Genomic DNA, 16,520 nt, shown 5'->3' on the forward strand with positions numbered 1-16,520 from the left:
GTGTGTGTGGATGGGGAAGGGCTGGTGCAGAGTGGGGAAACTGAGGGGCTGGGATAGGGGAGGGGGATGAGGTGCAAGGGAAGAGGGAGGGAAGCTCGGGGTGGAGAAGTGCTTGTGGCAAAGGCAGGGGCTAAAGGGGAGGGCTCTGCATCCGCATCAGAGCGTGTGAGGCAGGACACGGAGCTCTCTGGGTGCGCCAAGCTCCCCTTGGGGTCTGTGTTGGGCTCCGGGGACCAGACAGAGCCCGGAGACACGAGGCCCATGGGATGGGGGCTCTGCTCCTGGGCCAGCTCAGCCCTGGGCCCCAGCACCCTCCTGTGCCTGCCCCCCCGCAGCACACAGGAAACAACAACGCGACCGCAGGGTGACGGGAGCTTGTTCTGGTGGGGCAGGAGCTGAGCTCTTGGGGGGGGCAGGAGATGGGACGAGGGTTGTGCAGCCCCCAGCACGTCCCCATCATTCCTTCGCCTTCCCCTTGCTCTGCTCCTCCCTCAGCATCCTTTGCTCAACCCCACATGAGCAAACCGGGGCTCCTCAAGCCTCCTCTCTTCTGGGTGTTCTGAGGGTGAGGGCAATGGGGGAAAACCCCTTCGGTGCCTCTCCAAGCAGTTATTACCTAAAGGGGCTCCTTGCGATGCTGGTTGGGGTTTTGTTTTCCTCTTCTCCTTCCTGTGCTGTGTTAATGCTGCTCCAGGACCAATCGCCTTCCACTTGTGAGCAGAAGCCAGCACATCCCCTTCTGCTCGTGTTTCCATCACCCCCCTCCTGCCCAGTATCTTTGTATGGGACTAGAGGGGGGTGATGGTTTTGAACTAGAAGAGGGAGGTTCAGGCTGGATGTGAGGAAGAAACGTTTCACAGTGAGGGTGGTAACGGCACCGGCTGCCCTGAGAGGTGGTGGACACGTCCAAGACCAGGCTGGAGGTGGCTCTGATCCAGTTAAAGACGTCCCTGCTCGCTGCAGGGCTGGATGAGCTTTGAAGGTCTCTTCCATCCCAAACCATTCTATGGCTCCAGGACTGAGCCCGGTGCCCACATCACCTTCCAGCTTCCTATGAGCTGTGCTCCAGACCCGCACCTCCTGCCCACATCCAGCCTCCAACTCCTGGCTCCCTCCAGCAACGCAGGAGGCTGCAGGGAGCCCATGGAGGAAGCACTGAGCACATCCCCATTGCACACCGGCCCTGGGGGTGATGAAACCAGCCCTGCTCCTCTTGCCACTTCCTTTCCAGGTGTTGCAAGAGGCTTGTCCCGGGCATCTCCGCAGGGAACGGCGCCCCACGGACACCAAGCTCAGGATTAACCAGACGGAGGAGGGCAAGGAGCCATGTTCCCGGCCACGGGACCCCCCAGCTCCCCCCCAGCTCATGTACGTAGGGGTCTGCATGGGCCTTGCCCCGGGGGGGGGCTGTGGATGGAACACTCCGGATGTTTTAGGGTGCTCAAAGGCCCGGCTCAGCCCCGGTTCGGGGCCAGCAGTGCTCCAGCAGAAGGTGCTGTTTGCTGAGCGCATCCCGCGGGGCGGCTCTCCCTGCTCCCCTCGCTCTCTGTTTGTGTTCCCATGGCTTCCCAAGGGCGCCATCGGGAGCACGCGAAGCTGCTGGGCTCGGAGGTGGACAAACCAACCGGCTCCAGCACACGTCCTGCCGGGACAGGATGCGGCCCTCTCCCCGCGGGAGCACGCAGCAGACATGAAGCAGATAGCGCTGCCTGCTCGGAGCCGGGAGGCTGCTGAGAAGGGATGAGCAGCAGTGATGGCCGGAGCCTGGGGAATGGATGTGCCCAGCTCCAACGAGGCTCTGGATCAGCGCATGAAACCCTAACCCAGGAGAGCACCTGCGGTTGCCTTCCCATTGCCAAGGGATGCGACCCGGCCTGAGCCTCCCCACTGCCCCTGTCCCTCTTGTTGACTTTGGCTCATTCTTCCCTGAGGGGAGGAGAGGGAAATCAGCGTCCCTGACCTCGGTCACTGGGAGCAGCTGGGAAACGTCTGAGGAGGCAGCGCAGTGAAGTGAGAGCTTCCTGCGCCTCCGCACCAGCCATTCCCCAAAATACAGGGGAGGAACAATGGGGAAGGGCGAAGCAGGAGGGAAAATCAGCCTGGGGCCAAGCAGAGCAGGAGGAAGGAGCAGGAGGCAGGGGGGTGATGCTCTGGGATCGCCTGGGGAGCAAACAGTGCAGAGCCACACCGTGGTAGAGCGGCTCCTGGCCGGTCCTTGCTGGAAGTGGGTTTGCCTCTTTGCTCCTGTTTGAAAGAAGGGAGCATCTTCAGCAGCACAAAGGCAGCTTCAATGCGTGCCGTGGTTGGCAGGGACCCAGTGAGTGAGCAAACAGCGTGGGAGGGTGCAGGAGGGCGAGGGGAGTGAAGGGCAGGAGCAGGAGGTGATTTGGGATGAGCTGCTGCGGATGGGAGAACGTGCACTGAGGCCCTGTGGGCACCTCAGCACTTGGAGCTCTGCCCTATGGCTCCTCCATCCATGCCCCACATCCCTCCTGCATCCCCCATGGACACGGATGGATGCAAGGGCCTGCAGGGACTCCAGGGGCTTTTCCATGTTGGCCGTGGTGCAGGGTGTCCCATGGGGATGGGCTGGTAACGGGCTCAGAAACAACACAGCTGCTAAGGGGAACCAGCACAAGAGCTCCCTGAGAGCGAGGGGCAGCCCGGCTGGGCAGGAGGGGGGCATGGCCTTGGCAACTGAGTTCAGGGACAGCCAGGTCCTGCCTGCTCCCATCCTCTGCTGCTCCTCCTCCAGCACAGCCCAGCGCCAGGCTCCTCAGTGCCGGCGTTCATCCTGATTCCTCTTCTCCTTCCCTTGGCAGGAGGCAAAGAACAGCTCAGGAGGCAGCACCGTGCAGCGCTCCAAGGTACCTGCGATTACCGCATCCTCCACGGCAAGGAGGGAAGGACCAAGCCCCATCCTATCAGTCAGCAGTGGTGCAGCACAGGGAGGGTGAGGGGAGATGGGGGTGCCCCACATAGAATGACAGAATGGTTTGGGATGGAAGGAACCTTAAAGCTCCTCCAGCTCCAACCCTGCCATGGGCAGGGACCCCTTCCACTGGAGCAGCTTGCTCCAAGCCCCTGTGTCCAACCTGGCCTTGAGCACTGCCAGGGATGGGGCAGCCACAGCTTCTCTGGGCACCCTGTGCCAGCGCCTCAGCACCCTCACAGGGAAGAGCTTCTGCCTAAGAGCTCAGCTCAGTCTCCCCTCGGGCAGGTTCAAGCCATTCCCCTTGGCCTGTCCCTACAGGCCCTTGTCCCAAGCCCCTCTCCAGCTTTCCTGCAGCCACTTTAGGCACTGGAGCTGCTCTGAGGTCTCCCCTTAAGGAGCCTTCTCTTCTCCAGGCTGACCCAGCCCCATACCTCCCCCAGTGGCAGTGTGGATATCAGGGAAGAGGCTGTGGGGGAAGCCAGGCACAGGATACCCCAAATTCCTTCCTCGTCCTCTCTTCCTTCGCTCTCCCCCCCGCAGTCCTTCAGCCTGAAGGCACAAGTGAAGGAGATGTGCACTGCCTGCCAGAAAACCGTGTACCCCATGGAGCGGCTCGTGGCTGATAAGTTTGTCTTCCACAACTCCTGCTTCTGCTGCAAGCACTGCCACACCAAGCTCAGGTGAGCCTGAGCGGGATGCGCCCATGGTGCTTGCTGGTGGAGGGGTGGATGGATGCAGTGGGGTACCCGTGGATGGGGGAGGCCTCTCCAAACAGTCCACCCATCACATTTGTGATGCCCAACACATTCATCACAGCAAAAACCAGGGCTTATGTGCCCAGCTGGCCCCAAGTCCCAGCTGGATCATAGGATGGTTTGTGTTGGAAGGGACCTTAAAGCTCATCCAGTCCCAACCTCCTGGCACAGGCGGGGACACCTTCCACAAGACCAGGTTGCTCCCAGCCCTACCTCCCCTGTCCCAAGCCCCTCTCCAGGTTTCCTGCATCCCCTTTAGGCACTGGAGCTGCTCTAAGGTCTCCCCAGTCCCAGCTAACCCCATTCTCCTTCCCCAGCCTGGGCAGCTATGCAGCGCTCCATGGGGAATTCTACTGCAAGCCCCACTTCCAGCAGCTCTTCAAGAGTAAAGGCAACTACGACGAGGGCTTCGGGCGCAAGCAGCACAAGGAGCTGTGGGTGCACAAGGAGGTGGAGAGTGGGACCAAGTCGGCGTGAGCGGGGCCGGCCCAGCCCTCCCTGGAGCACCGGCACGGTGCTGAGCCCGGCGCTAACTGAGCTGATGTAAAGCAAAGGGGACCCAAGGGCCACGGGAGGTGAGGGTGGGAGGCAGCACAGCTCTCTCTGCAGGATGTATAGAGGGGTCCTCTAGGCCATAAGGGCAGATGTGACCAGGGGACAGTCTCCAAGCCCCAATTCCAGAGACCAGATGGGATGCCCACCCCTATACAGGCATTTCAGGCTTGCCACCATGGATAAAGAGATGCTCTTGGAGGGGGTTTAACCCATGCTCTAAGTCAGAGCAGAGCTCCCAGCTCCTGCCACACCAATCCTGCCTTGCTGGGGCTCTGGCTAAGGAGGGTCCTCGGTTTACATCAGCTCAGTTCAGCTGGGAATGTTCAGCCTTAAGGATGTTGCCCTGCGACTGTTTCTCAGTGTCCGTCCTTTTCTATCTGCCTTCGGTAGGTCCTGCGCCAGGCGCTCTCTTATTTTTGTAATACAAGGTTTCTGAGCCTTCCCTGCGTTGTCCTGTGTTCCCGGGGGCTGGGGAGCTGGGAACAGAGCTGAGGGCTGCCTCTTACTGCCCAGGGACTGGGGAAAGAGCCCTTCTCCATGCAGGATCAACAGGTATTCCTGGGTACGTGTGTGCAGTGCAAGGATGGAGGTAGAGCGGACCTCTGGGGCATGAAGTCTGGATTTCAGCCTGCACAGCAGCTTCCACATGGAGCCCAGACCACTCCCAAAGGGAATTCTCCATCCCATGAATTAGATCCACCCCTCTGCCCTGCACACAGTTTGTGCCTCTCTCTCCATATCAATGGGGCCAGCCTCTGCAAGCAGATGCCGCCTCCATTCCCTCTGGGCTGACTGGTGCAAGGTGAGCTCTGCTCTGGATGAAGCCCATCCCTCTGGGCCCTCTCCAACAGGTCTGTATTTACCACCTTCCTCCACACATGATGTGTAAGCCTTGCCTGGGGGAGCAGGCATTCAAGGAAGCCCTCATCTTTCACATGCTACAAGAATCTGGCTTTTCAGAGCCCACACAGCCTTTGGCATCATGGCAAGAGCCTCTGCTCCTTCACCAGCCAGTAACGTCAGCTCCCACTGATGGAGAGAATCCAGAACCAGCCACAAAAACAGGAGCAGAGAGGGAGCCGGATGGATATGGATGGTCCAGAGGAGCCCAGGAGGAGCAGAGGGTACACAGAGATGCTCTTAACCCAGGTCACAAGTCCCCTGGGGCTCTGGGTGGGCACCAACCTCAGAGACGCGTTGGGTGACCCCAGGAGCCCCATGTCCCTCATGGTGGATAAATTACTTCTCCTTTAAAAGGCCAGGACCGTGAGCTCCACACGGCCTGCACACAGAGACCCTGGCGAGGCTCCCTGAGCTCCAGCCTCACCAAGAGCTTTGGCTGGCCCCATGGTGCAGGTGCTGCTGTGGGCTCCTCACATCAGTGTGCAGCTCACACCATGACGGAAGCTGCTTCCTGCCCATCACCGCATCACTGCTGTGATGAACCCATCACTGCATCACCTGCTGCTCTGTGGTGCTGGGCGCCTTGGGGCCTCTTCCTGCCGAGGGGTGGCTTAGAAAATGAAAGCAAGCTCCTGGGTTTTGCTTCCTGTTCCTTGCTGGCCTCACTTCCCCATCCCTCGCCTCGGCTGCCTGCTGCTCTTGCCTGCAGAGCAGGGCCACCAGGTCCTCAGCGGGTTGAACTACACCAGAGCACACTGGGGGAGGGAGAAAAACCTTCTTTAAGCAAGGAGAACAAGGGTCCAGTTCTCTCCTTTCCTCTCCAGCATCTGGAACTGTGTCTAAAGGCAGTAGCACTCGAGTACTATTAGTGCTAGCAGTGCACTAGCACATCTCTAGAGCTGCTAGAACTAGTAGTACACTAGTACATCTCTAGAGCTGCTAGAACTAGTAGTACACTAGTACATCTCTAGAGCTCCAGAACTAGCAGTGCACTAGCACATCTCTAGAGCTGCTAGAACTAGCAGTGCACTAGTACATCTCTAGAGCTGCCAGAACTAGTAGTGCACTAGCACATCTCTAGAGCTGCTAGAACTAGCAGTGCACTAGTACATCTCTAGAGCTGCCAGAACTAGTAGTACACTAGTACATCTCTAGAGCTGTTAGAACTAGCAGTGCACTAGTACATCTCTAGAGCTGCCAGAACTAGTAGTACACTAGTACATCTCTAGAGCTGCCAGAACTAGTAGTACACTAGTACATCTCTAGAGCTGCTAGAACTAGCAGTGCACTAGCACATCTCTAGAGCTGCTAGAACTAGGAGTACACTAGTACATCTCTAGAGCTACCAGAACTAGTAGTGCACTAGTACATCTCTAGAGCTGCTAGAACTAGCAGTACACTAGTACATCTCTAGAGCTGCTAGAACTAGCAGTGCACTAGTACATCTCTAGAGCTGCTAGAACTAGCAGTGCACTAGTACATCTCTAGAGCTGCCAGAACTAGTAGTACACTAGTACATCTCTAGAGCTGCTAGAACTAGTAGTACACTAGTACATCTCTAGAGCTACCAGAACTAGTAGTACACTAGTACATCTCTAGTCAGCTAGAGTACACTAGACATCTCGAGCTACTAGAACTAGTAGTACACTAGTACATCTCTAGAGCTGCTAGAACTAGCAGTGCACTAGTACATCTCTAGAGCTGCTAGAACTAGTAGTGCACTAGTACATCTCTAGAGCTACCAGAACTAGTAGTACACTAGTACATCTCTAGTACTACTAGTGCTAGCAGTACACTAGTACATCTCTAGAGCTGCTAGAACTAGCAGTGCACTAGTACATCTCTAGAGCTGCTAGAACTAGTAGTGCACTAGTACATCTCTAGAGCTGCTAGAACTAGTAGTTCACTAGTACATCTCTAGAGCTGCTAGAACTAGTAGTACACTAGTACATCTCTAGTACTACTAGTGCTAGTAGTACATTAGTACATCTCTAGTGTTACTAGTGCTAGTAGTACACTAGTACATCTCTAGAGTTCCAGAACTAGTAGTGCACTAGTACATCTCTAGAGCTGCTAGAACTAGTAGTACACTAGTACATCTCTAGTACTACTAGTGCTAGTAGTACATTAGTACATCTCTAGTGTTACTAGTGCTAGTAGTACACTAGTACATCTCTAGAGTTCCAGAACTAGTAGTGCACTAGTACATCTCTAGAGCTATAAACTACTAGTGCTAGTAGTACATTAGTACATCTCTAGTGTTACTAGTGCTAGTAGTACACTAGTACATCTCTAGACCTCCAGAACTAGTAGTGCACTAGTACATCTCTAGAGCTACCAGAACTAGTAGTACACTAGTACATCTCTAGTACTACCAGTGCTAGCAGTACACTAGTACATCTCTAGTGCTACTAGTGCTAGCAGTACACTAGTACATCTCTAGAGCTGCTAGAACCAGTAGTATACTAGTACAGCTCTAGAGCTACTAGAACTAGTAGTAGTAGTACACATGTCTAGAGCTACCAGAAGTAGTAGTACACCATTCCCTACCTCTCCCATTCTCACCGGGGCACAGGCAACTCTCCCTGACAGGGCAGCAACAGAAGGATGTGTGTGAGCACACAGTTTGATATCCTCAGCCTGCTCCACTGGTTTCTGATTCTGTGGCAACCTGAGCCAGGCCCCAGCGCTGAGGGGAGGGAAGAGAATCTGGTGGGCACCAGATTCACACGGACAGAGACGTTCATTACAGCTACACCTCACAGAGTGGCCGCTGCACACAAAGGCGCCAACCCCTGCTTCCCCGATTCACACGCCAGCTCTGCACACCGCTTCAAATGGCTCCACATGGGAGCTTTCTGTAAGACAGATTAAAGTAGAATAAAAGAAAGGCCAAACCATTGTCTCTATGTCCTGAACGTGTAGCTAAAATCCAGCTGATTTATGATGAGAACTGGAAGCCTCCTTTCTGAATCCCTCCCACCCATTGCAACCCCCCTGTCTCTGAGCAGGCACAGTCACTGCAACACTCACCTCCAGCACTGGAGCTGCTCTAAGGTCTCCCCTTCAGGAGCCTTCTCTTCTCCAGGCTGCCCCAGCCCTGCTCTCTCAGCCTGGCTCCAGAGCAGAGCTGCTCCAGCCCTTGCAGCATCTCCATGGCCTCCTCTGGACTCGCTCCAGCAGCTCCACGTCCCTCTTGTGTCCGGGGTGGAACTGGATGGTCTTTAAGACCCCTTCCAACCCAGCCCATTCTATGATTCTGTGTCTTAAGCTTCAAGTCATGAGCTGGTCCCTGCTGGGGCTTCTTTGTGCTGCTGCAGCACAGCAAAGTAGTGCAGCAGCTCCATAGGGACATATCCTCAGCAGAGAAGCAGGAGGCAAAGCAGAGGATGCTACAACTCTCTGGGCTCAAGAGCAGCAGCTTTAATAGCAGCACAAGGGTTGTTCCCTTAATGTGAAGCACAGAACATGGCTCACTGCTGCCTGCATATCCAAAGAGCAGACCTGGTTTTACCGCTGAAGAGACAATACAACTGATGAGGAATGAACAACCACCATAGCCCTTTGCATTCCCATGCAAACACAAGGCTTCTGTTACCAACCTGCCTTTGAGCTCAGGAGAGGACATTTCCCAGAGCCTGGAAACTCAAGCCAACAGATTCATGGAATAATTGGAAAACAATAAATCAGTAAGAATCCATCTATATCCATACCGTGCAGATGGCCAGTTCTGGCCAAGATACAGAGCACCAGGCAGAGATCAACAGCAGAACAAGTGACACGACAGCTCACCGTGCCAGCATTTCCTGGATATAATGTAATACACCCACACCCAGGCAATATCAAATCCAGAAGACACTGTAACTGGTTCAGACTTCACTCTCCTCGAGCCACAGCAGTGTAGTATTAGCCAACCTCTGTAGAGACTTGGAACTCTTACTTGCTTCAGAAGTGGATATAGAGAGGAAATGTACCTCGTGCCACCTTGCCCTGGCCCACACTGCATAGAACACACATCCCCAGGAATCAGGAAAGGCACAAGAGGTTTTTAGCTGCATTTCTTTGTGTGTTGGTCAGTGCTTTGTGGCTGATCAACCTTCAACCCAAGCCTCCAGATGTTTTTCTCTCCCAGCCACCACCTATAGCCAGGTATGGTGAAGATTCAAGCAAGGAATACACACTTGTGGAAAGCAGTCACTTTAGAGCTATTGACTTTAGAGGGGTGTGAGTAGGAGGGGAGTCCAAGGGCAAACATGCCGTGTTGCAAGCCTAAGGTGTGAATCTCATGTTCACAACGCAAATGTTAAGCACTGAACATACAGAGCGGAAAGGAGAATGAAGGCATCAGCTTTGGGAAGCACTTCCTCAAGTGAAGGCAACTTCCAAGTTCCTCCTTCAGCAAAGGCAGGGTTGTCAGGTTCTAACACACACGGAGGGTGGCAGGAAGCAGCAGGAGGTGGTTATTTCTGGTTCCACAAGCCACTTGTGTTCTGGGACAAGTTCACTTGTCTGGCTCTCATCTGCTCTGGACCAGCCCACAAGTGTGACGCATCTGCTCATTTCATGTGCAGGGAGGGGGCTCTATTGCATCAGGATGTTAACCCATTTCTTCTCATTTGAGCACATTTTACACTTACAAACACAGCAGTGTTTAATTGACATAGCAACGAGCTCTACCATGGCCTGGGAAAGGAGAGCAGAGGGAAGGCTGTGGTTAGGACCCACGGGACAGCATCTCGAGGGACCACGGTGGCATTTAAACCACTGCTGAAGTGACACCAAGGCTAGGACCAGCACAAGGGAAAAACGAGCATTTCAGCAAGTGATGTAGATGAATTTAAAGCAGCACTATTTCTGTCCTTTCCTAAGATAGTACTGCTGGAAAAAAGAAATGCAGCCTGAAAATACTTGGAAATGTGGTTACCCATTCTCTTGCCAGTCTGGGACAGCAGAGCTCATCCTGTCCCACATCTTTAGTACACTCAGTGCAAGACCATCCACTTCTGCTGTGGGCTTCATTTCTGAAAGGGAGCTCATGAATGATGTGACAGGACAAGGGGGAATGGCTTTAACCTGCCAGAGAGGGGACTGAGATGATCAATGATCTTAAACACACTCAATGATCTCAAAGGTCTTTTCCAACCTAAATGATTCTATGATCTCCACATAAAGAGCCAAGAAAGCAGCTCAGCTTCTCTCCTGCAAGGCTGAATGTGACCTACCTCAGAGGCAGCCTTGTGGAGGACACGTGCTTACTTGATCCAGGAAGCAACACCTCACTGACAGGACACTGCTCCAGTTGTCCCGAAGAATCAACACCTGAAAGGAACAATACCTTCCGTCAGTTCAGGTCCTTAGGAAAACAAGTTGTCTTACTCACTTTATCCTGAGGCACCACTTGCACAGGAAATAAGAGACACTGTGTGCAAACCACCACCAAACAAAGGCTTTCATATAAATGATAATTTTATTGTAAATAAAATGATACATTGGCCTGGCTTTGCACTGCAAGCCCCCGGTCGGTACATATAGACTACTGGTTCAAGGTCTTCTGCACAATCCAGGTTAAAGCAGTCCTCCCTGCTCCACCCTATGTCAGACACGTAATAAAGTCCCTTTCTCCCTTTCTGGACTGCCCCCCAGGCACATTTACCTTTCCTAAGTGGGAAATCAGAGCTGCTCAGTGAGATCTGCTCCTGAACAAGGCTGGGGTTTGAAGATGTGAAGCCCAAACACCATTAAACCACAGTGGACACCTATCTTAGGTTGAGAATTAAAGACAGATTGAATGCTCCTAGCTCCAAGGGCAGGTACCACAGGGCTGTATCCAAAGAGAGAAAACCTTCCCATGCAGCAGCTATTAACCGAAGCACCAGTCCCTGGGATCTTATTCAGCCTCCTGGATCTGGCCTTTGCCTACCAGGATCAGCACGTACAGCAGGGATGGGTGGGTTTACTGAAGATTCCCATGTTATCCTGGCACTTTGGGCACTTGGGAATCCCGTGTGTCACCTGAGCAGGTACCAATTTCCCTCTTGGTCAATTTGTTTTTGGTAATTAACGGCAGTGGGAGCTGTTTGTTTGGAGCATCTTCAAGTCCTTCGGAATACTACCCCCAAAATGGGAAAAGAATCATCCAAATTGCTGCCACTAGAATAGGCAAAGGTTGCATTTACTGGAGAACAAGCAAATAACCTGGAATGCTCAGAATCGTCACACCGAGACCAAAATGCCAACAGTTTGTTTCCTAACAACTCGGGGAGAAGCAAATCCCCCATTCCCCCACGTTCCTTTTTGATGGCAATCTCAGACATCTTCCTGCTCAGTTCCAACTGTCTCAGGATAATGGGACTCCTCCAAGATTCTCATCTTCAAGCAGAACATTCCCCATTTGTGCAGCACCTTCCATCCAGGATTCACTGCTCAACATACCCCCCCAGAAGCAACAGCACAAAGCACAGCACAACATCTGGAATAGAATCAACTTGGTTGGAAAAGACCTTTAAGATCATCAAGCCCAGCCTTTACCCCAGCACTGCCAAGGCCTCCATGGCACGAAATGGCCACATCAGCTCAGTGTCAGCCTGGTGCTCCCCTAAATGAGGTTATTCCCAGCTTTTCATCCAATTCTGCCAGGTTAAAGAGGTTGGATGCAATTCAATCCAGAGGTGTCATTACATTTATGTCCACTTCAAATGCTTTTGCTGCCTGGGCCATGTGTAAGTGTTGGTCGCAAGCAAGAGACTTCGGAGTCCAGATCTTTGCCATCCCCAGGAGGGCTGTGAGGAAACAACGGTGGCATTTTGGCTTGGCTTTACCTGTTCTAAACCATCAGCAAATTCTCTGCAAAACCAGCTGCTTTTTTTCCTTTGTAAGTTCATAAAGGAGTCAAAACGTATTTCCCCTCCTCCCCCCCGGCCCTGTAACAGTCGCTATATATAAAAATCACCAAATATGATCTTTTACCGTATAAATAAACCAAAAAAGTATGAGGCATCACCGTTTACATGATGTAAAAAGAGCTAAAAAAAGAGCGATAGAAACTACATTCATAAAAGTGCATCTCCAAACATACAAGTAATGCTTTGGCTTGTTCCTGTGCCGAAGAGATGGCATTGGGTCAGGTGCTGGGATACAGGAAGTCCAAGCTGGCACCCCATGTTCTCTGTCACTGTACAACTGCTATTTGCTTTCATTACTACACACTGGAATACAAGTGTATACAGAGTAGGCACATTTCAGCATAGGTGGTGGGAAGGACCAGATGCTCTGGTGGGGAGAGGACTGAGCCCATCAGCCCAGGATGCTCTTTGCTCTGCTCTGGAACAGCCTTCCATGACATGTATGAGGTAAAAGCCACAACAGATCCTGAGGATTTAGTTGCTTTGAAACATTAAAAGTGACACTATTTCCTCATGCCCCATTCTCTCACAGAACACAATGTGTGCGATAGCAAGGGAAAAACCATGGAAGAAGGTCTCAATTTGGTGAGGCCAAGCCAAGGGGAGAGAGGAACCTGTGCGGGCAGCATCACTACGCTCCTGATCGCTGCTGTACATCCGCAGGGTGAAGTGTGATGAATTCCAATCTTTGGTATATGTAGGTGCCAGTTGCAAGGCTTGAAGAGCGCTGCCTCCCCTATTCCTGTTATCCAGACTACATTCTCATGTTCCTCTGCAACACAGGCAGCCATTTATCCCACAGCAAAGTGGTGTAAAAAGCTCCCTATCACAGAGTAGCAGTGTTGTGCCCTTGCTTCTCTTGGATGTGAGCGACAGTGAAGTGCAGGCTATAAGTCAGGCCACGTGTCTTGACAATGTGGAGTCAAGCTCCAGCTTTGGAACAGATGAACAGAAGTGCTCTCGTTAGAATTAATAAATTATGGAACAAGAGCTTTCCTAAAAGGCAATCCCCTTAAGTGCCTACAACCTACACAGTGCATCCTTGTAGTAGTGCAGGAGAGCCTCAAAGTGAAAGCAACAACTGAGTACACATTGCTCTGAGTCTGGCACACAAAAACCACTTCAGGTTGTCAAACCCTTTCAGGGAGTTTTGGTTATTTGGCATTTTTAAGGTTCTTTTTTCCCCCCCTCTTTGAATTCAATCCAGTCTTTCTCATGTGGTCAAGGCTGCATTAAAACTTGCCTTATCCTACTACCAGTATTCACTTAAAACCTGTTCATTTTACTGCATTAGGAAAGCAGTTTTCAAGTTTTTATGGGGGAGGAGTGGAGGTTATGTGGAGCCTTAATATGGTTTCCAAACCAAGAGCAGAACACCTTCAGTGCTGCTCTATAAAGCAGTATTTTAGCTAATACCACATTTCCTTCATTTCCTTTCACACAGATAACTTCTAATTACTCCATGAATCCCCAGGAGTGCTGGTCTTTAAGGAATGAAATAAGGATTATTAGTGCCCAAATCAACATAGAGTATTGAAGGTCAGTGAGCCAATGGGAACTCCAGAGATTCGGTACCTTTCACTTGGTACCTGTGTGGGTTCTCCAGTTAATTATAGCAATATTGTAGCATTGCCAATGCTCTCTCCTGTTCACTGTTAGATTTAAAAGCTTATTGAAATAGGGCTGTAATGTTTTATGGCAATCTTAAATGAACACTTGCACACCTGTAAAACAAAGCACACACAAGCTGAAGTGTTGAGCTTGATTCTAACTTACTGTGCACAAGTAAAGCTAGTGTCGAGCTCCATCTCCTCCCCATAAAAACCTCAAATTTCTATCAGGCCAGGTCCTCAAAGAAACACATAGGCTCTTTCTGAAGTAAATTCCTGGGCACCAGATGAGCTCTCTTTGGTTTAAAGGATGGTGAGAAGTTACCAGCCCAAAAGATAGGTGTGACAGAAAGCTGTTCCACAGAACTCCCTTCCAGAAGGGTTTGTTTGGACCCAGCAGTCCAAGGGAGATGAAACAGGAGCACAGATTCGTTGGCTCTGGGGACACAAACTGACACTGTCTTAATGCTAGCACAGACTGAGCCTTGGAAATCAAGCTCTGGGTTTTCTTTCTAACATCAGTGGCAGAGCCCTTATCTCAGGGCCTGGAGTGACTGCATTCTGCTGAAACGTTGCTATTATCCTGCCATTGAGCTAGAAAGACCTCCCTCACCCCTACCCCCAAATCCACGGTTTCATTATAAAATAACACTATTCACATACTTTTGAATCAGTATTTTCTGAACACCTTCAGATGCTGAATACTTCAGAAGAAAAATAGATCATTATATAGCGAGCGCACGCTCAATGACACATGGCTTTTGCTGGAGTCATGTCCTAGAGATGCCTCTAAAGCCCTAGCAAGTCTGGAGAACAGTGATCCACACGCAGAGAGCTGGTCTGGATGGCTGTTGCACGTTTCTCTTCTGAAGAGCATAGCTCTTCCAGTTCCCACTTTGGTTCAGCTTTCTTCTCCATTCAACCAGTGAGACACTTCCCATTCTTGGGCCTGCAGAGAACATGCAGCCAGCTGCAATTTCACATCAAGGTAACTAGGCAAAAATGCAGCTCTGTTTGGATAGCTGGCAGTAGAACAAACACCAGTCCAGCAAACAAAGGTATCAGGCACAAGAGCAGACCCTAGCTTCCTTGGCATAAACTTCCCCAAAGGACTAGGCCAGCTGAGTTGGCATTTGGAAGATGCAGCACCACAACGGGCAGTTGCAACTAGACCAGACGGGGCATGGAGAGCCCAGCAGGAGCTGCTAGCGAGGGAGGTAATTCAGTACTGGAGCTGTGCAAACTGATGTCTGAGCAGCTCTTCAGCAGAGGGTCTGTGCCTGGCTTCCACAAAGATCTGCTTTAGAAAGTCCCGGCAATGTTCTGATATGTGCGAAGGGAGCTGGGGGTTGGTGGGCTGGGTGGCGATTTTGAAGATGGCTGCCATGGCTTCGTACTCTGCCCAGGGTGGTTTCTCTGTCAGCATTTCCACAACAGTACAACCCAGGCTCCTGGAAAAGCAGGAAAGGAAAACAAGAAGCAAGGATTGACAAACTGTAACACACGGAACGGCTGAGCAGCGAACAGCAAGGGCCAGGTCTGCTCTGAAACCAGCTAGAATCATAGAATCATAGAATAGTTAGGGTTGGAAAGGACCTTAAGATCATCAAGTTCCAATCCCCCTGCCATGGGCAGGGACACCTCGCTCTAAACCATATTACCCAAGGCCTCGTCCAACCTGGCCTTTAACACTGCCAGGGATGGAGCATTCACAACCTCCCTGGGCAACCTATTCCAGTGCCTCACCACCCTAACAGGAAAGAATTTCCTCCTTATATCCAATCTAAACTTCCCCTGTTTAAGTTTTAACCCATTACCCCTTGTCCTACCACTACAGTCCCTAATGAAGAGTCCATCCCCACCATCTCTATAGGCCCCCTTCAGATACTGGAAGGCTGCTATGAGGTCTCCACGCAGCCTTCTCTTCTCCAGGCTGAACAGCCCCAACTTCCTCTGCCTGTCTTCATACGGGAGGTGCTCCAGCCCCTGATCATTCTTGTGGCCTCCTCTGGACTTGTTCCAACAGCTCCATGTCCTTTTTATGTTGAGGACACCAGAACTGCACAATACTACAGGTGAGGTCTCACAAGAGCAGAGTAGAGGGGCAGGATCACCTCCTCCGACCTGCTGGTCACACTCCTTTGGATGCAGCCCAGGATATGGTTGGCTTTCTGGGCTGCAAGCGCACACTGCTGGCTAAGATGGCTTTGTGTTCAACAAACCCCATGTGTGCACAGAGCCAGACCTGCCAAGCTTGCTGCTTTTCTTACTGTCAGCTCAGCAGTGAAGTGCTGAGACAGGGAGGCTGGTTCCTCACTGCACCAAGAACTATTCAGTGCCATCTGTCCAGCTACTCTCAGCTCAAACTCTCCTCTCAGCAAACATCTGCATTAACAACAGAGGACATGAGGTGTGTAAGAGATGTCCCTCAAGGTGCTGTTTGACCTCAGTGGTATTTAGGTGCTGCTGCTCCTGGTACTTCTCTAAGGCACTTGGTGTAAGGTAAACCCACACTTTTTAACTGAGCTCCAGTGAATTCCAGCTGGTTGACCCCCAAAAGTCAAATCTGTTTTCAGTGCACAGCCTCAGAATGCCTCAATATCTCCACTTCAGAAGAAACCAACCATCAAAGGCAGTCAAAAAGCAGTCTTAACAGCTCCAAAGTGAGAAGGCAGCAAGTTAAAACACTGGTGGGGCACATGCATCATTATGTTAAGGCAGAACTCCTACAGTTAATGAAGCTCTGCAGGCTGCTTCAAGGCAAGGAGGAGATGATGAGGATGGACATAACTGAGCCACCTCTCTGAAACAAGTGTGATGCCAATATTCCACAGGGGAGGGTTTCAGGATTAATTGCTTC

At 51.7% G+C, this 16,520-nt stretch overlaps 2 protein-coding genes across 4 annotated transcripts in view; one reads left to right on the forward strand and one right to left on the reverse strand.

Moving 5' to 3' along the window:
* The first annotated feature begins 1,239 nt into the window (after window positions 1-1,239).
* On the forward strand, window positions 1,240-4,325 carry LIMD2 (LIM domain containing 2). Its single transcript, XM_061367866.1, has 4 exons — window positions 1,240-1,368; window positions 2,823-2,867; window positions 3,476-3,615; window positions 4,008-4,325. Exons 1-4 carry the CDS (start codon window positions 1,327-1,329, stop codon window positions 4,165-4,167), a joined length of 387 nt encoding a protein of 128 aa, XP_061223850.1. The 5' UTR covers window positions 1,240-1,326; the 3' UTR covers window positions 4,168-4,325.
* Window positions 4,326-10,596: 6,271 nt separating this feature from the next.
* Window positions 10,597-16,520, reverse strand: part of MAP3K3 (mitogen-activated protein kinase kinase kinase 3) — a 38,574-nt gene continuing 32,650 nt past the window's right edge. For all 3 annotated transcript variants that reach the window (XM_061367906.1, XM_061367907.1, XM_061367905.1), the window contains exon 17: window positions 10,597-15,111. In XM_061367906.1, coding sequence (XP_061223890.1) covers window positions 14,883-15,111 — 229 coding nt within the window. In that variant the 3' untranslated portion in view covers window positions 10,597-14,882. The remainder of the gene's footprint in view (window positions 15,112-16,520) is intronic.

Source organism: Neopsephotus bourkii, unplaced genomic scaffold, assembly GCF_033783945.1.
Source record: "Neopsephotus bourkii isolate Nb327-2 ecotype Australia unplaced genomic scaffold, CSIRO-AGI_Nbou_v1 NB_1400, whole genome shotgun sequence".
Taxonomy (NCBI): domain Eukaryota; kingdom Metazoa; phylum Chordata; class Aves; order Psittaciformes; family Psittacidae; genus Neopsephotus; species Neopsephotus bourkii.